At 38.4% G+C, this 20,718-nt stretch overlaps 1 protein-coding gene across 1 annotated transcript in view; it reads right to left on the bottom strand.

The window, feature by feature from the left end:
- npr2 (natriuretic peptide receptor 2) overlaps window positions 1–20,203 on the bottom strand; it is an 87,067-nt gene extending 66,864 nt beyond the window's left edge. The window contains exons 1-4 of the mRNA XM_005470440.4: window positions 19,151–20,203; window positions 4,842–5,017; window positions 1,346–1,459; window positions 990–1,125 (exon numbers count right to left, since the gene is read on the bottom strand). Of these exons, the coding sequence (XP_005470497.1) occupies window positions 990–1,125; window positions 1,346–1,459; window positions 4,842–5,017; window positions 19,151–19,847 (1,123 nt within the window). The 5' untranslated portion in view covers window positions 19,848–20,203. The remainder of the gene's footprint in view (window positions 1–989; window positions 1,126–1,345; window positions 1,460–4,841; window positions 5,018–19,150) is intronic.
- Between the last annotated feature and the right edge of the window lie 515 nt (window positions 20,204–20,718).

Here is a 20,718-nt window from a genome sequence, read left to right as displayed (position 1 = left end):
ACCTTTTAACTTATCTTTAATATGGGACTTTTTTTGTATAGCACTTTTATAAAGTGCTTCACTGTTTGGATAAAGTTATTATTATGGTTATTATAAGAATAATTTTTTCATAAGGGTTCAAATATCTGGAAACGAGGACACTGAGTTTATAAAAATTTTGCTGGAAAAACTATTACACATGAATAGTCCTAATAAAAAATGGAGAATTGCAACACAACTGAAGCACCTTTTGAGTGCCTGCACATAAACTAAAACAAAAAAAACCAACAAGAGGAGAAAGCATTGCTGCATTTTCAAAAGATGAGAGCTTTCATCGAATGTTTGGACCCAAAAATCGCTGTTATGTCATCACTTAACAGGCAGACAGGATATTTGAAAAGCTTTTGTGTCCATCAAATTAGATTAAGTTAAAGGAAAATTCGCTATAACGCCAGGAAAGTTTCTATTACATCCTCATCGTGCCCCCTATTTTCTTGCTTTTTTCTCATCATGCTGAGAAAAAGAAGCTGTTGAACTCTTTCAAGCCAAAACAACTAAATCCTATTGCTCTGCTTATTTCCATTTGATATGAGTGCAGATCTGGCAGCTGATAAAGTAAACAAGGAAGTGTGTGAGCGGGCACATCAAGCATCAAATGGCTATTAGCAGGAGTGTTGTGTGATAACGGTTCAATTATGCTGTAATTATTATGTTGAAAGGGCACATTTTAATCGCATTCTGGGTTCAACAGAGCTTTCCAATATGTGCAGCTGGTCACTTGGCCTCACAGCGAATACTGTTCCCTGTTATCTGAAGTGCGGTAATGGCTTTAGGGTGAAATGAATGGCAGTGTTCAAAGTGGTGGTTGAGACCTAAATCCATACTTTAAATTAGGTCTCATGCATGAATATTGAGCGATAGATGCAAGATCAAACAGTGACAGAAAAGCTCACTGTCACTGTCTCTTAGTTTCTGAAACCGTTGTTACAAATTTACAGAAATGAACTCACCCCAGAACTGGCGGTTCTGTGTCCTCATTGTGATGTTAATGCCGTCATTCTGGGCTCCCCCCTCCGCCAGCGTCTCCTGTAAGGCCATTGCATATAGTATAAAACCATCATAGAAGCTGCCAGCGATGTAGTCCATCTGCAAGAAGAGACCAAACAGCAGCATGAGGATATTCTGCATTACACTGGGCCCTTCTAAACATTCAATAATACATAATACAATAAACATCATCTATCATTAGGTGCTGACAATGACACAGAGCAACTAGATTTTTTTCTGCACAGAATATCTGAAAAAAAGATTAAGTAGGTTACAATTCTAATCAGAACTCAGATATATGTTAAAGGTGATAACTTACCAACGACGGCTCCAAGTGCACACCAAAATCCCTCTGAGCTCTGGCATGGAGTTTCTTCTGAAAGTCTTTGTATTCTGGATTATCAGGAGGCCGGTACGTTATGACGAAAACAGACTAGAGGAAGCACAAAGACGGAAATGTTAACAAAGAGTGAAGATAGATATGAGAGATGCATTCTTAAAAATACTCTACATTTCCCTGGTGGTATACACAAGTTTCCATAATTAAAATATCAAGAGGTGTGCTTAGAAAGGTCAAAATGTTTTAGATGTGTTTTGCTGTTGTTTCAAGTCATCTTCACTGTGGAAAAATGTAGTATTACATATGCGCTGGGTTACAAGAAGTTAAATAAAGGTTTGCAAAAAAAAAATAGCTAGCACAGTGACCGTAACACTTATGATCAAATGCTTCAATCATCACTTCTGCACAATTTGATGTGCTTAATCTGAGACAACATCATCCTTCCATAATGAATGCAGTAACCAAGTAGGTCCATAGAATACATCTGAAATGAGACACGAAGACCCTCTTTTAGAACACTTAAAGTCCTAGTTGACTCAAACTAGCTCAATATTCAGCTGTTCATTCACTGGCTGTTGCAATTCTATCATAGTAAAGTAGAAAGAAACACATACTAAATGTAAATGACAACAGCTTGGCTGTGTAATACCCTGAGTTACCTAATGTGTAACCACCTAAACATGCAGTCTGTGATAATTCAAAAAAAAAATGTTGTTAAAGTTGTTGAGAGAAATATTAGTGAAACACTGAACAAATCCAGCTTGTTTGGAAGGGTTTTCTAGGACATGGAAGCACAGCTTAGGTTTACAAAGTTGCATCTTAACAAACAACACGAGTTCTTGAATAGTGATGAGACCAAAGTGGAGATGTTTGGCCATAATGCACAGCACCAGATTTGGTGACAGTTAACACAGTGGTGGTTGTTTGGGCTTGTTTTGTGGCCACAGGACCTGATCCTCTCACAGTCATTGAGTCGACTATGAATTCTTCTGTATACCAAAGGATTCTAGAGTCAAGTATGAGGACATCTGTCTGACAGCTAAAGCTTGGCACAGACTGAGATATGCAACATGACAATAATCTCAAGCACATCAGCAGTAGGTTCACAACAGAATAGCTGAATGACTGAAGGTGTTGCAATGACCCAGTTGAAGTTCAGACCAACATGGCTGAAATGGTTTGATGGGATCTGAAGATCTTAGAATATCTCCCCCACAATCTAAGCAAGAAAATAAGTCAACAAGATAAGTGTTTGGTGGTGTGTACTTAGTTACAGTTAGCATTCATAGAGTCCTGTGAAAACAGTATATTCATGGTATTAAATGAAGCCCAAAGTGAGTGTCACAAAGACACACTTAGCTTGTGTTTCAATGATGCAAATAACAAAATAAACTGTTTGAGTGTTACCGCTATCATTGTGTTCACTGTTAAGTAATTTACTGATTTCAGGTATGTGCCATATCATATCATATCATCCGCAATAATACTGGCATAAATTTCTCCGTGATAGAAAAACGTTATACAACAACATCAACGACATAGAAATGCCATCACCTTACTCTCCCTAGCACACACAGACAACAGCTTGAGAAGCCCAGTCATATCTGACAGCGAGAGCTACGAGTCAGCCAACAACTAAACAAGAAGGGAGCTACTTTAACAACCTCCAACAAAACACAAAGACTTGCAAAATATTCAAGAAACGGTTATCGCTGTTTTAAAACAAGGTACCAACTTAAACATCAAATATAATGAAATACATGTATGCTTATTATACATAGATATTTATTTGTATTAATCAACTAACAAAGATTTAAAAGGCCTGTTTTTCATCCATCCACCCATTTTCTACCTAGACTCCAACATAACTGAACTACTCTCCTCACACCTCTGTCAGCAACTCATCCCTCACTCTGGTGACTAATTCACATTTTATTCAGTAAAAAACAGGTCCTAAAATAAAGCAGCTGCTTAGACAAAACCCTCTCCAGTGTGGAATATGTGTTTCGAAAAAACATAAAAACACTATTGGTCTTAGAATTCGTCGTGCAATTACAAATACAGCCTGACAGAGTGTGTTGTTACTTCTTTAATGACTTCGAAAATTGGTTCAATACAAACTGCTCTGCAGGCACAAGTGCTGACAGAGATCTGTAGTCTAGCAATCAAATTTTGACCCAGATGTTTCAGTGCAAATGTTTACCTTTGCTGACCTTTGATTCTGTCGATACACTCTTAGTCACAAAAACCAGTTTTTGGCAAAAAAACAAGTTGGGTTTTTTTGCTCTTATCTGGAAATTCTACAGCTTGGTTTTCATGTTACAACAGTTACTGGAGACCTACCACAAACTTCCACAAGCAATTATTGCTGTGAAGGAAGCATATTGCGATAATGAGACCTGTTACGGCATGCAGACAAATTAACACCTTTCATGATGAAAAATATCAGATCCAAAAATGTGGCTTTACAGCTCAGAAGGTTAGAAGAAGTTCAGATTCAGATGAACAGATAGAGACACAGAGTGTTTCCCAGTTCATGCTTTCAACATTGCAAAACAAGCAATTCCTTTCATTATTAAATCTTCTCTGCGATCTTAAAATTGCTTCCTTCTTGAAATAAATCCAACCCTTGTGGACAGGTATACAGATTAAATACCTTATTATTTGTTAAGATTAAATCTACACTTTTGCAGTACTAATTATTTTTGTTAAACCCCTTGAATTAAAAAAAAAAAAACAGCGAAAAACTGTCTAAAAACCGTGCTGTAACATAAGTCTTACAAGACTGTACAAGAAGATTTTCCAGCTATTCAAAGTTAATGTTTTATCTTATTATTGGCAATTTAGGCAAATATATGCTGTACATTATGTCTTAATCCACTAATTATTATGCAAGATTTATTTTACAAAGGCTACTCTGCTTCAAAACTACTGAAAATACTTCATTAAGAGAATTAGGGGGAGCCAGTGTGACATTTAGGGGGATAAATTAGTGGACTGACACATTTGTGCCTACATTCTTATTTCTCAGTGCACCAATTCATAGGGCTAAAAGGCTTCCTGTAAAAACACATCACCCGATTCATTAATGTCATGCAAGAATTTCCCTCTTTAAAGTGGTCAAAGTGTCTGAGAAGAGGGACAATTTGTGTCATCTGAGACTGAAGAGACCAAATTGGTTCAACTTTGTAAGCTGAACTAATCTTACCAGCTTGTAAGAGTATATGCAAGTCTTTCATCTACATGTCTGTCATTACCATAAAAGCTTCACATGTTTTTAATTTCCACAGCCATGCTGAGTTTACTCAGCCCAATGGACACCGTAATTGAAACATGGTAATGCCACTCAATTAAGCGAGATTACCATTTCCCATGCCAAATGGCGGTCTTGTGTGATTTCCAATAGCAAAGCAAGTGAAACAGTGATGGCAGCATCTAATAAATCCAAGCATAAACAGGTATGTGTTCATTTTACCTTAAAAACCTTGATGGGATCAGCCCAGTCAGCTTTCTGCCACGGTTTGCGATCCGCCAAGATCTCAGCAAACACATCTAGATAGAAGATAGCATAGTTTTCTGGGTCCTGGATATCATTCTGAAACTGTTCCATGATGGTCATAAACGTGTCCAAGGGCCCACAGATGTACACGACTGTGAATAGAAAAGCACCAATCAATCACTTTTTAATTTTCTTCAAAACATACCAAAAAAAGTCCATCTTGTGCTGGGTTCAGACTATATCATATTTTGGCAGATGCATGTCTGGTGTTAGATAAATGATCACTCATATCATGTAATTTTTAACACCACTTAGATTACTTAGATCAGGGGTGTCCAACTCCAGGCCTCGAGGGCCGATGTCCTGCAGGTTTTAGATGTGTCCTTGAGCCAACGCAGCTGATTTAAATGGCTAAATTACCTCCTTAACATGTCTTTAAGTTCTCCAGAGCCCTGGTAATGAACTAATCATTGGATTCAGGTGTGATATCCCAGGTGATCACCCAGGGTGATATCTAAAACCTGCAGGACACCGGCCCTTGAGGCCTGGAGTTGGACACCCCTGACTTAGATTGTCTGTTAGCATATCTCTCAATTCCCTAGTGCTCTATGCACTATGGAAATAAATGTTCTAACATGCTAATGTTTTTTGTTGGCATTGCAGAAGGTACATTTTGTCTTCAACTACGGTACCATGCAAAAGTCTTGAGCCACCCCTCACTTCTTTACATTTTAAACGGTGAAATAATTGCACCAATTTACTGAAAAATGTGCAAACATAAGTGGAAATACAGTTTAAAGGAACTGGACTGCCACTGATGCCAGTCCAGTTCTTTGGTTTGTTGTACACCTAAACCTTTTTTCCCTGTTTCCCATTCTTAAGAAGCAGCAGCTCTTACACTGAGATTATTCAGATGAGGTTTCAGTGAACAGTAGAGGATCAGCTAAAGAGCCAGTCATCTCAGGTCATGTATCAGGTCTTTGCTGGCTTTTTTGTGTGTTTTTTAACCACATGACTTCCAGATAAGGTTCATCTTGTGTCCTCCACTGGTCCAGTTTTTTCAAATCTCTTAAGGACATGTTAGATGGCATTCTGAGATACCCTAAGTATTCAGCTAACAGCTTTCTAAAATTGATTTGTTGGTGCAAAAAATAATATCTTATTTCTGTAAAACTGCTATCTTTGGATTTTTTTAAGTAGATTCAACTAAACAAAATTTTTGTACAGGCTGTTAGTGCCTAAATATACAATTTACAATGGGTTCTTTGTAAAGTTGTTATACAGTATGTAGACACAACGCTGGATCATCCCTTGAGTTAGGTGCTTTTTATGCTTAAATGAACAGTGTTAAGTGGCTTAACAAACAAAAAAAGGTTCCTCTAAAACTCGTCAGGACTGGATAGGACAATGAGTGAAAAAACAGCCAGTGACCAATGACAGACTTGGAAAGACCTTCAGAAGCGAGGGGGAACTACTGCTCAACACCACTTTAGGGTGGGACGTCAGCTCACAGTAATATTGGGGGAAACACACTGACATTTACTTTACTTGCATTTTTTTAACACTTACTTAATGTTCATGCTTTCAGATGCTGCTAGACATTCATATCAGCACATTTCCTGTGGCTTTGATTAAACATGTATACGGTTCCTTGAAATCTAATTGATCTCTGTTTGCTATCATTGTGACAACACCAATAATCTCTATTAAAACCAGAGCAGTGTGACACATTTTCCAGTTTCTTGTGGTTTCACATATTGAAATGAACAGCACAGTCTAAGTAGTGGGTAATACACTTCGACAGCTGGCGTTTATTTCAACTTTTGCAATGCCTGATTCTAATAAATGTCAGGCTTCAACAAAATGGTCTGTAGCAGAAAAGAATAAAAAATCACGAGCAAGCCAAGATGGAGAGAAAAGCTGTACAAAGATTGGGGTGGATATTAGTTCAGAGGACCTCAAACAGTGGAAACAAGTGAAGAAAGAAGAATACTGGACTAAACATTATAAATATTTCAAGGGTACTGGAGATAAAAAGTATATTTGGCAATACACAAACTATAATCCAAGAGCTTTACATAAATAAAACTGTCAAAATATTTAATAGAATCAGAAATGGTTTTAAAAAAGAAAAAGCAAACAAAATTACGACTCATCCATTCAGTCCCAAGTTTTAGATCAAGATTCAACAAAGGGAACATTTCCCTTGGTTTTGTGGTTAAACCTGATGTTTTCAGACATTTCCAGGTCTCTGAGGTAACTGAGAGTTAAAAATGGTCCAAATCCATTAAACTCCAATAAAATGATTGGTGCAGCTAATCTCCAGGTGTGACAATTAAGTTTAACATCTGGGAGTCAATGAAAAAAGGGATTTTACAAGATTGAGATTAGTCAGCAGTTAGCAGTTATTTATATAGGTAAAGATATTCTGGCTGTAGATTTGATTATTGCAAAAAGAAAAAACAAAACAAAACAGAATTACATAAAACGCATAACACTAGGGTAATCAGACACTGCACCAGGGACACAGACATAATAAAGATAATAATAAAATGTCTAAAACCAAAAATGAATAGATTAGGGCTCCTGACTTTTTCGTGAACATGAATAAAGTGTATAAAGTCCTTTCTTCCCATTTGTCTTTATCAGATTGTCTTTTTGCCCTTTCATGTATTTTTGCTGTTACTTTGGTCAAACCTACTTATCAGCTTTTGCGTTATTGGGGGGTTTTTTTTTACTTTTTGTTAGTTTTGATAAAACATACATTTTGCTTTTACATTGTTGCATTTTCTGTCCATGTGTCCAGTCCTGATAGAACTCTCAGGTTACCTTTAAACTATTCAGTTGATCAGAGACTCCAACTTGAAACCTTTTTTTAGGTTGTGGCAGTGTCTCTACCTACTACCTTCACCCTGGAACCTACACCCTCCTGCTGTTGACTCATTTATTTAAAATAAAAAAAAAACAAAAAACAAAAAGTTGCATTTTTTTTCCATTAGTAAGCTCCCAACTAACAGACATTTCCTCATGTTTTAGAGCTGCTGCTGCTTCAACCCCAACCCTCAGCTCTTCCAGCTTGGGTCACCATGCCAGGTAGCTCTGTTGTCTGCTGGACCGATCCCAAAATAAACACGTTACACAGCCAGGGGGAAAATGTCCGCTTGTGTTGCAGAAGTCACTGTGTTTACAGAGGGTTATATAAAAGTACCTAAAAGTGACTCTAAAGATTGTTTTTAAACCAAAATCTTGTTTTTAAATTCTGTTTTGTTTTTTAAAGATGGCTTCATGATTTACATAATGACGTTTCAGTTTTACCTCTAACAGAAAGGTTGTGTTTTCAGTGCTCTGTGTTTTCTTTTTTTGAAGCATTACTAAACATTGCAAAATAGAACATTTGCTATTGTGTCAGGATCTTCTGTGTTTTTACAAATTGGCATGCGCCGCCTATCCTGCAGCATTCTGTTTTGTTCATGCACATATTTTGACACTGACCCAGATCTAAACACAAACAATTCTCAGTATTTTCTCCTACTGAAATAACACATACAGTAACGCGTGTATTTGTGGCGGGTGTTCGTACGAGCTCCTTCCTATTCACTTTACCCTCCAAACAATGCGTTTCAAGATAATGATGCTCATTTTAAAAATAGGCTTAAACCAAAAAACTTCTCTTTAGGAAAACACAGAAAATGTGATGTTTATGGTGTTTCAGTCTTAAGAATAAATATGCAGAAACTGGGCATAATACCACAATTATCGAGAGCACAGTTAAAACTTGTTAATGATACATTATGTAATGATTTGTATGACTGTAATTAATTTAGGTAACTTTTAGATTTAGCTATTAAATATACTTGTGCTGCAGGGTCCACTTGACTTTCATAAGATTCACATCACATAGCAAAGTTTTCACAGGAAACAACAAATGTAGTATTATACAAAAAACATGGGATATTTCATCATTTAGTCTTTTTCTACTTTTCTTTATTAAAACATGATGTGATGGATCCTTAACGACTAGAAATATTAGTGCTTTTATGAGAGCAGCTGCTGTGTCTGCTACCCAATGTTAATATACGTTGTTTTAAATTTCACTCGGAGCTTTAAAAAAGAGAACCAACATCTCTATTCTATATATATCTTTTAATGTTACAATAATGAGTGTGTTAATTTATAAGTCAGTAGGTGAAGGTTACTAACTAAAGTATAAACTACAACTACATTTGGGGAAACATTTTAGTTAACTGAAATACAATTTTAAAAAGTAGGGTTTAGCAAAGAAAAATAACTGAACAAACTAACTAGAAAAAAATGAAAACGCGGGGAAAATGTCCTTAATTTTAGTCTTTTTATGGTCAAATTTGGGAACGCAATCTGCTTAATAAAGTTGTGAAAACTATCAACTTTAAAATGAAACTTAAATCAGAATAAAATGCAGAAAATTATTTTTTTATTATTTTATTTTGTGATCTTTATTTGACCAAATCACCTCTGCAAGGTGAATATAAGCAAAATGGTGTAAATGCATAGTTTGTCCAGCAGAGCAGCTCCACCTGCAACACGTGCTGCAAGAGCAACATCGCATTTAACAACTACGTCTTTATGTTATTTTTAAAACTATATTGCTGGAAGATCAATAATTAGTGATATTCTCTTTTTAGGTATAATTCTAACATAACCACAGTGTAAGGCATAAATTTCAACCTCAGAAGCCGATGTCTGGGAGTCAATGGGGAAGTGGACTTCAGCTTAGCGTGTGCAGCTTGTTATCAACCAGTGTTTTGTTAGTTGAGTGCTGACTTCATCTTCATCAAAAAACATCCCCCATTTTTTTCTACCCTTATTACAGCTGTTCTGCGATCCATTTTATCTCATTAAATTACCGTATCCGGTTTTCCTACCTAAATTATGAAGTCTGTAATGTTTGGTTTATGTTTCAATCTAAATAATACAAAACAACAGATAAGGCACTACAAACTGAAATCCCAACAATTATTGTGTGTTTTAATTTGACTGCATTAGTTTAGGTGTATTTCATAAACAGGCAACGGGTTGCTGATTAAGGCTTCAGTGAGTGGTAATTTGAGAAGTTGTTCTGTTATTTTCTTTGCTCACTGAACGGTGTAATGTCATACAGCTGTTATTTCTGGATCCATAACGAACCGTTTTATGTCGAGGATTTGTAACAGACAGCACAAGACTGCTGTGCATACTATTATATTTTTATGTATTTTAAATTCTTATATTTTACTGCAGGTTTATCGTAGCTCTGTAGTGTGTATATGTCTCTAAAAAGGCGTTTAAAAAGTTCAAATATGAAAGATCCACCACTATGCCAGTTATAGAAGTCCCTTGCATTTTTATACCTCTTGCAACAAAATAAGACAAATTATAACATATGACTTTATTGACTTAGATTCTAAATCGCACTATGTTTTGTTTCACTCTGTTTCGGGGCTATTTCACTGTTTTGGTTGCTTCATAGGTAATCACATGCAAATGCACAAACAGAAAGGAAGCCAAGAATTGCACTCAGTGTTTCTGTTGCCTGGATTATGCAGGATTTTCTAACATGTGCCATGTTTGTCTTACAGATGAATCTTTTTAAGGTGGGATTACCCTCTCCAGCTCTTTGTTTGTTCATCTTCTGATCTTTATGAAAGGCTCTTGTCAAATAAATGACTTGTAGCACAGCCTCTAGCCTTTCTTTACACAGAAAACTGTAAAGCAACATGCAGCTCACGAAACCTACAATGGTTGAGGATGTTTCACGGGAAACAGGATTTCTGTAATTACACTGAGGCACTACCTGAGCTTCATTGTGAAGAGACACTCTTTTCATCCCTCGATCAGAGCTGAAAATCACTTGCATATGTACTTGAAAAAGAAAAAAAAAACACATCAGGGCCTGATGTGATTGCTGAAAATTTCCCTCTTGTGTGCCATTAACAGAGTAAAAGCATCAAGACGAGTGGGAAATGTGATGGGAGCTGGAATATATTCAGTGTTTAGACACTGTGCTAGATCTAAAAAAGTGGTCCAAAACCTTCCAAATCACAGAGGAATAGCAGAAGCTAGTCATGGAGGTCATTTTTTGACAGTTTGTGTAACATCTTATGGGTGAAATTTCAATGATGGTGCATGGAGCATTGAAAATTTACATGAAAAAATAAATAAAGCGCAGTATTTATCTCAAGAAAATGTATGTTTGGGCTTTGTTTTGTTTTTTACTATTTCTATTTTATTTTTAACACGGCAGTTTGTGAAACTGCCACAGCTTTTAATTTACTGATTTGTGTTTTCTTTCAATCTTTCTTCTATTGGTGATTTGGTTGAACAATCCCTTTAACTAAAAACACCCCCTGACAAGCCTGAATGCACTGAAGTTAAATGTTTTTCAGTTTACCAATAGCCAGATAAACAGGGTAACAAGCCACTACTCCCACTATGCTAATGGTTCTTATCAAAGGTCGTCAAATATTGCTGGCAATCTGCGCAAACCAAAAGACAGCTATCCTGTTGTAAAGAGCTATTCACTTCAATTCAGTTTTATTGATACAGCACCAAATCGCAACAACAGTCACCTCAAGGCGCTTTATATTATAATGTAGACCCTACAATAATACATACAGTGAAAAACTCAACAATCATATGAACCCCTATGAGCAAGCGCTTTGGCGACAGTGAGAAGGAAAAACTCCCTTTTAACAGGAAGAAACCTCCGGCAGAACCAGACTCAGGGATCCATCTGCCACGACAGGTTGTGGTGAGGGAAGGAAGGGTACAAGCGTTATTATATATAAAATGAACCAAATATGAAAAAAACTGTTTCCACCCACTTATAATCAACTTGACCTTCATATGTGAGCACAAAGGTGAAGATTTAAATTTGGCGCTCCTTAATTTGTCTTATTTTTTCCAGCATTCTTGAGCCTCAAACATCTACAAACAGGATATATCGTAGTTTAAAACCCAAACTGCATCAGTTTAATATCTATGACAGAGAATTACAGGAACAAGCACTCATACCCCGGATGTTTTTTTGGAAGGTTGGGGGGTGCATTTTGGGTACATTTTAAAAGGTCCTATAAGTATGTGGAATAGATGGTTAGTAAAGAGAAACTTGTATATCTGGCTCATCTTTTCGCTGTGATTCCTTCTCTGTAAAAATAATTGTGTTTACCCACTGGCACTAAAACCTGCATGGAAAAGATTGTGGTTTGGGTTCAAATATGCTCCTCAACAACATCAAGTCTGCACATTAAAAAACAAAAAACAGGCATTCCACTGTGTGTTTAAATGTTACACGGAGGGCTTATTTACCAGTGTCCGTTCGCAAGACCCATCTCATATTTCCCACAGACACCAAGAGTTACCTTGGGCTTAATTTAAAGACAACAAAGGGGAGCAGAAGCTTTAACAAAATGGCAGTATTTTACTCCTGGGAATTAGACTGGGCTGACTATGCACTGTATATGTTTCCTGTAACCTTAAAAAAAGTCCAAATACTAATCTCATTTATCCATATGTGCACTCACTGAGTGATTGCTTGAATTTAAGTCCAAAGCTGCTGTCATATTTTAGTGTGAAGGCTTCTCCCGTTTCCTCTGTTTCCCCCACAGAACAAACCTTCACTAAAAAGAAAGCCTAATCCTAAAACAAACTAGCAAAGTATTTTATTCTATGCTAATCAGTCATCTAAAAGTGGTCCTCCATATTTCATTTAATTTCCAACTAATCTGCAGGTTTGAGGAAAAGAAATCTCTTAAATCAGTTTTGTGTTTTAAAATATGGCCTGCAGTCAAACAAAAGATTTTCCTTTACAAAAGTTAAAAATATTTTCCTCCTCTAAGATTTGTGGTCAGTTATAGTCTACTGGGTGGTGACGTTACACACCTATAAACTGAAATGGGATTGAAAATGGGATGGCTGTGACTTGTCTGTGTAGGAGTCTGGTCAGTCATATTTTGTTGAGCCTGACCTATATTGAACACTGGCACTCATGACATCATTGTCTTATAAACTTAAATACATGAACTTAGATTTATATACTTAAATAATAAACTTAAATGCATAAAAACCTGGTTTCCGGCTTCTTGAACTAGTCTTTGACCATATACCAGTACAAAAGATGGACGTAGCCACTGTGACACCACTCATCCACGCAGTTTTTTAAGCTCTTCCACAACAAACTGGCACCTTCAGCCTGTTTGTCCAAATAGACAAACTCAAGAGGTGCACATCACCAGATACACACATCAGGGTAAGAAGAGAGGCAAGATGAAGTGATGCACCCATCATGCCGCCTACTGTACAAGCCAGTATGTGCTCCAAGAATGAGGTCAGCTGACTACCTGACTATACTGAATGACCATCAGTGGGTTTTTTTCTTCCCTGATGGCACGGGCATATTCCAAGATGACAATGCCAGAATTCATCGGGCTCAAATTGTGAAAGAGTGGTTCTGGGAGCATGAGACATCATTTTCACACATGGATTGGTCACCACAGAGTCCAGACCTCAACCCCATTGATAATTTTTGGGATATGCTGGAGAAGGCTTTGCGCAGCGGTCAGACTCTATCATCATCAATGTAAGTTCTTGGTGAAAAATTAATGCAACACTGGATGGAAATAAATCTTGTGACATTGCAGAAGCGTATCGAAACAATGCCAAAGATAATGTGTGCTGTAATCAAAGCTAAAGGTGATCCAACAAAATATTAGAGTGTGTGACCTTTGTTTTGGTGGCGACTTTTTTTGGGGGCTAGGCAGTGTATTTTATGTGCTTGTATTTCAGTGATGCAAAATATACTCCAACAAAGAATAAAATGTCCTTCTTAACAGAAACATACCACCACTTCTTGAGTTACTTCCCCCATCTAAATTTTTTGGATATTAAAATCAGGAATTTGGGGAATTAGAGGTCATAGTGGAACAGGTGAAAGGTTTGGTTTTTTTTGTAACTTGAAATAGCATGCAGTAACTTGGTAAGCTATTAAACCTCCAGTGATATAAGGCGTCACATTAAAAGCCTACATTTTCTTTCTCGTCTCAGCCTTTGCTTTTTGAACCCAGTCTGCAGTCAGGTGACTAAACAGAACTGACAGCCCGGAGGATATCTGCCGGGACAAAAGTGAGTGCTGAGCCACAACAAGTCCTGACAAAACCATTAGCTCCTCTGACCTCCAGCTCACTGTGGCAGCTCCACAATTTATTTGGGGTGTGTGCGTGGGGGTTTCAGCTGCCAACACGTTTCTCCTCCTTTCCCTGCTTGAACTACCTTTACACTGTGTTTATCCCACTATTTGTTGATGCTGTTACTGTAACAACAGATTAAGATGTTTAAAGCTTGTTTGCCCGTGCCAGAAACCATAATACTCAAAGGTTTACCGCTTGAAGCAGATTTTGCTCTGACTTGCTGAGTTAATCCAAAAGTGATTCTGTCCAAATGTTCCTGCGATTATAGAGAAATGAATAATTTGCAAATATACACTAGCACTATCAGGATACATTCCTGAAGACCGAATATAAAGACCGGATGCAACGCACTTCGCTCAACGTCAAACCCTTCATATTACAAACTGTGCAACAGTCAAAAAAAAGTCACATATTTGTTTGTGTTCTTGGACATGATTTTTTTTTTTCTTCTTGACAGTGAAAATTACTTTTTAACCAATGTAGGAGGCATATTTTGAGACTGGCAGCCAAGAAAACTGCTTTTAAATGAGCATTAACCAAATCATCAAAACAAATTCTAAACCTAACCAAGTCGGTTTTTTTGTCTACACCTAGCACCGGGTGGTATATTGGACATACCAGTATTGCAGTCTAAATTTCATGTGTGATATGATTTTTAAATATATTCAAAAACAGACAATATGCTCTATTTTATGTTTTGGTTTTTTTTATTGTTTCGACTCTGTGTATGTTTTTTCCTTATTATTGTGGGCATCTAAGTGCTTTATATTTATGTGTACTTGAGAGAAGATTGAGCCGTTGTAAGTCTATGTACAGTAAAGGCCCCATTATGCATTAAAAATACAAATAATAGTAATAGTCATACCAACCAGCACTACTTAAGGCAAACCAGGGAGTCTTCAATGCCTTAAACCAAATTGTACTTTTTACAAAGCAGCTTTTATTTCCTGAAGCCAGTCAAAGAGTCTGAAATGCTTAAACCGAGTGGCTCAACAGAGCAATCATTGGTTGCTCTGTGATGGCATGGAAATGTTTGCTTTCAGCAACCAATTGCAAGTAGTTGCAGCAACTAACTGGTCACCCAGAGGTTAAGCGTGCAACACCCTCAATCACCCTGGGCTACCAATTTCAAAGCAAATGCACAGGTTACCTGGTGGAGTGGACAACATGTCTGTAAACAGACTCAGTCTGACACAGACCGCTGACTGACCACAATTATTTTCAGACACTTTTGCAGAAATATGGAAATAACTGACATCTAGATTCTAAACAGACAGATTTCCAACACTCGGCAGTAAATTTGTGTTTCTTATATGGTAGATAAAAGAGATGTTGTCAAGTACCTATGTCATTATGTAAAATTCTGTTTAATGTGAATTTCTGCAAAAGATTTGTGATTTTTTTGCTGATTTATCACAGTTAATTTCCATATTGTCACAAACACGTAATTGTCATTAGCACACTGACTCCGTCTTACTGCTGTTTTAATGCCGTCGTGGCACACCAAAGTCGCTTTAAAAACAGCAACTGATTGCAAGTTGCTGCAGACCCGTCACTATTCTAGAAACAACCATTTCACAGGCAACGAGATCACAAGTTTGTTGCAAACGGTCACAATAATATCCACTGTTTTCTGTTGTGTGACTGTAGCATAACCAAGTCGTTTTTATTTTCTAGCGACATAGTTTTTATTGAATACAGCCAAATAGTCTTTAATGATAACATATTTTAAATTAATAATGCATACATAACGTATTTAAAATGATACAACTTAAGTGTTTTCTCTGGTGCATGGAGTGAAATGATTACATCCACCACCAAACCCCTCCAACCTCCAAACACTGCGTTCTTTCATCCCTTAAAAAGTGGAAAATACTTATTTCTTGTACACGGATGCGTATCAATACAAATGAGACTGTACAGATGAAGAACTGGGTTGAAGGACTTAAAAATAAGAGTTGGAAATTCTAATATGATTTAATATTTAAATAACATATTAGGATCTAATATGTTATCTAAAGTGAAGAACAAAATGTTGACTGATCCAATGATAACCTTACCATTCAGAAGACATTCAACCACACAAATGCATTTTCACAAGAGCAGTAATCGTCAAGTCTGCCTCATGATATTTCCAGTTCGTAAAGCTTAAGGACAGAAGAGTGGTGAGAGATTTAAAGGCCTCCTTCTGCTACCTTTAAAGAAATAGCGGTATTATGATTTGTTGACGTCTAGATGAATGGGGGGGTTTTTTCAGTGGGACAAAATATTTCAAGGTTGAAGCTTTAAGTCTATCTAATAGTCTGCTGACACCGTGGCATTGTTGGTATCGTCTTGTTCCAGCTCTTCTACTGGCTGCAGTTTGTTTCTGTTTGTTTCCACTGAGGGAAAACTGTGTTTTCATGTTTCATAATGCCCCATAATTTAATCAAACGTGGAGTGGACCCCAACCTTTTCCATCTCCTCTACACCCACAGCCCTGGACTCCAAAATACGTCTCTCTTCAACATTTTTCATTTTCAGCAAACTCATTTAAACCTGTATCTGCACAACTTTCAGCTTTCCATTCCTGTACTATCCATCCATCCATTCGCTTTCGCTTATCCTTTTCAGGGTCGCGGGGGTCCATTCCTGTACTACTAGCAACTATTACTATACTGCTGCTACTTTTGCTGTAAGCTTATTATTTCAACCATTTATGTACGGTTTGTAGCTTTAACAGCTCTTCATATCATCAGCTTAGCTAGAAGTTTCAGTTTTTACTGTTTATTTATAACTTTATGTTGAAAATGTTAGCCAGTTACTTCATTTCAACTATTAATCCAGTAAATTTAGATTACAGTTTTATTTGGACTTTTAGCAAACAGTTTCAGTGGTTTATCTATATTTTATATAAGGTGCTGTGCAAAAGACTCGAGTCATATAGCCAGACTTTTCTGTCAGTTTTTTTTAACCCTATCTTGAGCAGCAGTTCTCCAGGTGTGATAGAGGTCTTTCAAAGTTTTCATTTGGCTGCTTTTTCACTAATTTTCCATCCAGTCCTTCACCTTACCATTTTGAAAAAAAAAAGAAGTTATTATTTGGTGAACCACTTAACATGACCTCCGAATCATTCCAGGACTAAAAAAGGTACCTAGCTAAAGGGATGAAACAGTGTTGTGTCTACACATAACTGACAACTTTGCAAAGAAGTATAAAGAAGTATAATCTTCGTTGGGTACTTTATTACCAGCAACCTGTTGAAAAAACACATAATGTTCTCATTTCTTTAGTTTAAGCAATAAAAAATGTGAATAATAGCACAGTTCAACAGACATAACATAGTATTTTGAGCCCAACAAGTTGGGCTTCTATATGCATACTTAGCATGCTATGCAGTGTGACCTTAAAAGCTTTGAGGACAAGTCTGAAACACTATCTAAAACAGATGAGAGAACAAAGACCGGACACAGAACTTAAGGGACGGATCTCAGGACAGGTGGCTGTCAAGAAGCCATTTATAAGGGTGGGAAAAGACTGAGGGACATCAAATTACACAAGAACTGAAGTGAAAAGTGGCAACAGGTATGAGGAAGTGATGAACCCAAATGTGAAATTTCTGGTTCAGATAAATGTTTGGAAGAGGTAAGGAGACAGGTACAACAGTGGGTGTCTACAGCCATCTGTAAAACACGGTGGGGGCTCTATCGTGGTTTGAGGGATGTTAGAGATTGTGACAAGCTTGATGGCGGGATTAACACAGGACGGTGCTCTCTTCAGGATGGCAATGATGCCAGGCAGATTCTCAATGCAGTAAAAGCATAACTGGATAGAAAATCACACAAGGGAACACTATCAGTCATGGATCGGCCTCACCAAGAGCCCGGATCTCAAAATTACTGAAGCAGTGTGAGATTATCTTGATGGAGAATGGAGCAAAAGGCAGCCAACATCCAAACAAGAGCTTTGACCGTCCTTCGTGAAGCCAGGAGAACAAGACTGCTTAAAGAAATTAAAAGAAAACTTTCCTAAGAGAGTTCAGGCGTGCTAAAAAACAAATGTGGTCACTCCAAATATTGATTTTTCAAGCTTGTTAGACTCATACAAACTCTTTTTTGATTTATATACTGTATTTATATGTAAGTTTGCACAAGTTTCAATAAATGTGTGCACCAATTTCCTATTGTCCTAGCTAAATATGAATAAATGGGGGGTGGCTTTAGACTTTTGCACAGTAATGTAGTAGTTTAAACTGCATGAACTGGGAGTCGCTGTTTTCGGGTCCCTGTGCAAACCCCCCGAACAGCTTTGCTATTTTTTTTTCTCTTTGGAAACTTTATCTCCACGTGATTTTTAAATAATTGATATAAACCTAACTTAACTGGCTGCACAGCAAATATTGACCAGGCTGAATTGATTGTAAGCCTCCTTTATATTCTCATTACAAAGCAAGCAGCACTGTTTGGCTGCAAGGACACACGCTTACTCACAACTTTTCTCCCTCTCTCTGTGTGTCTTTAAAAAACACAGGTGGTGGTCCTCCACAAGGCAATAAACCCAAAGCAGCAGACTGCCCACAGCCTAAACATTCCTGTGTAATAACTCCCGAGTAAACAGGCTTTCCCTGCACCTATTCCAGTCCACCTCTGTTTGTATCTTCTTAGGAAAAAACTTCACTGTGACCTCATTCTGGGAGAAAAAGCAAAATGCCTGTTGTGGACATCTAGTTATTTCCACAACGGTCTGATGCACTTAAATCATTTCGAATATAGATTTTTCCCCCCCTCAAACAATTGGGAAATAAATCTGCATGCAGGCAAACTTAACCAAATTGTTTCCCATGCAGATCATCCAGTATGATGGAAATTTCGCTTTCCATCCACTGACATTATCTTTATAATATCCAGCTGGAGATCTGCTTTACTTCAAGATAAAAACGCACAGAAAAAAAGATACACACACACACACACACACACACACACAAAATGTTTTGGGGTTTTTAATCATACTCTTTTAGAGCTGGTGTTTCTGTTGGTTTGTAAGATACCCATTTTTAACTTCCTAGATTTCAAACTTTTAATCACACCTCCCTCAGCATGAACTTACTTCTCCCGCTCTCCTTGATAAAAGTAATGACATCCTTGTGGTACTTGTAGTCCTCCTGGTACGGGTGGGCCCCCACTGTAATGTTCATCTGCTCCTTCAGGTTCAGGTAAATCCCCTCAGAGAGGAAGTAGTGCGGCCGATCGTCCTGCCGCCGGTCGTAAAATATCACCACTGCCCGGGACGTCCAGTTAAAGTGCGTGTGCAGGACGTTGGCGAAGTCCCCCAGCTTTGTGGTGGACGGTCCGCTGCGCACAATGGTCCGGTACTCCTCCCGCTTGTCGAAGCCGTACGCGGGTCCACCAGCGGTGATTAGCGGGATTTTCCAGTGGGATGCGAATCGCCCAACGGAGGCAAGCGGGTACACGCACCCGGGTCCGAAGAAGGCGTCCGGGCGGATGTAAAGCTTGGCGTCCACGGCCACCACTTGCGCCCGGCTCTCGGCGCACGACCCCGCCGCGGGGTCCTCCGTGCTGTAGTTCAGGATGTTGATGGAGCGGTCGAGCAGAAGCTTGTGTTTGACGTGCAGGTCCTCGTGCGCCATGAGGAGTGCCGGGAAGACGCGCGGAAGAGCCCACGGGTACTTCTGGTGGTTGTCCGGGAGCATCACGGCCACGGTTATGTTACCTCTGCAGCCGGGAAGGAGCCAGCAAGACAGTGCGGCGAGCACGCAGCATCCCAGCGCGCCTCTGCATCCCATTTCTCGTCCCAAAGAGAAAGCGCACGGCAACGGAGAGCGCACCGTTTGGAGAGAAGACACGGCCGGATGTGGCAACCTGACACCAAACCGTCTGCCTCACTTTGTCTCCTTCTCTCTCTCTCTCTCTCTCTCCCTCTCTCTCGCTCTCTTTCTCAATCACAAGTGCCACAGAGTCGGTAAATGCGTCATCTTGTCATCGCAGTCCGGTTGTGCCATGCGTCTCCGATGCGTAAAAATCCACCGCTAATGAACTCGTGGTACTTCCAAAGCGACTTTTCTCAGAGCTGCGCAGTCCTTACGCTTACAGTCTCTCGGAGAGTGATAACACACATCCAGATGACTCCAAGTTAAATCAGAGCAGCCCTCTGCTCGGCCCCCACACGTCACACACTGCAAGAAGTGGGCCCTACAGTGTCAATAAATCAGCGTGTCCCAGTTTATTTTCTTTATTCAGGTAATTTTTAATGTTTCAGTGAATTAAGATGATTCCAATACAGATTATAATACATTTTAAATCTAAAAAACCTCATTGTGCCCACTTAAATGAAACACGGCAGACCCTGACTGTCACTTATGTGCTTGGAAAGATGAAGTAAAATGAACTGCATCAGGAAGAAGAAGAAGGTGCCCTGAGTCACGATTATACACGTGAAGTGTTCACAGAAGATGACAAATCCAAACACGTCAAATCGCCTGTTAAAATATTTGGTATTTTTTGCAGTGTATGAAGAAACAGCCCATTAAAAAGCGGAGTTAGCTCGCCCCCTGCCTGCCGTGTCACATGTTACAGAGCAAGCATGTTTAGAAGGAATAAGTTTGGGACTGTTCTTGAGGCTGCTCAAACTGTCAGTTTTAAGGTGCTGGTGTTACT

The sequence above is a fragment of the Oreochromis niloticus genome, linkage group LG7, assembly GCF_001858045.2.
Source record: "Oreochromis niloticus isolate F11D_XX linkage group LG7, O_niloticus_UMD_NMBU, whole genome shotgun sequence".
NCBI lineage: Eukaryota > Metazoa > Chordata > Actinopteri > Cichliformes > Cichlidae > Oreochromis > Oreochromis niloticus.
Note: the sequence above shows the minus strand (reverse complement) of the source record. Positions and strands in the feature narration are given on the sequence as shown.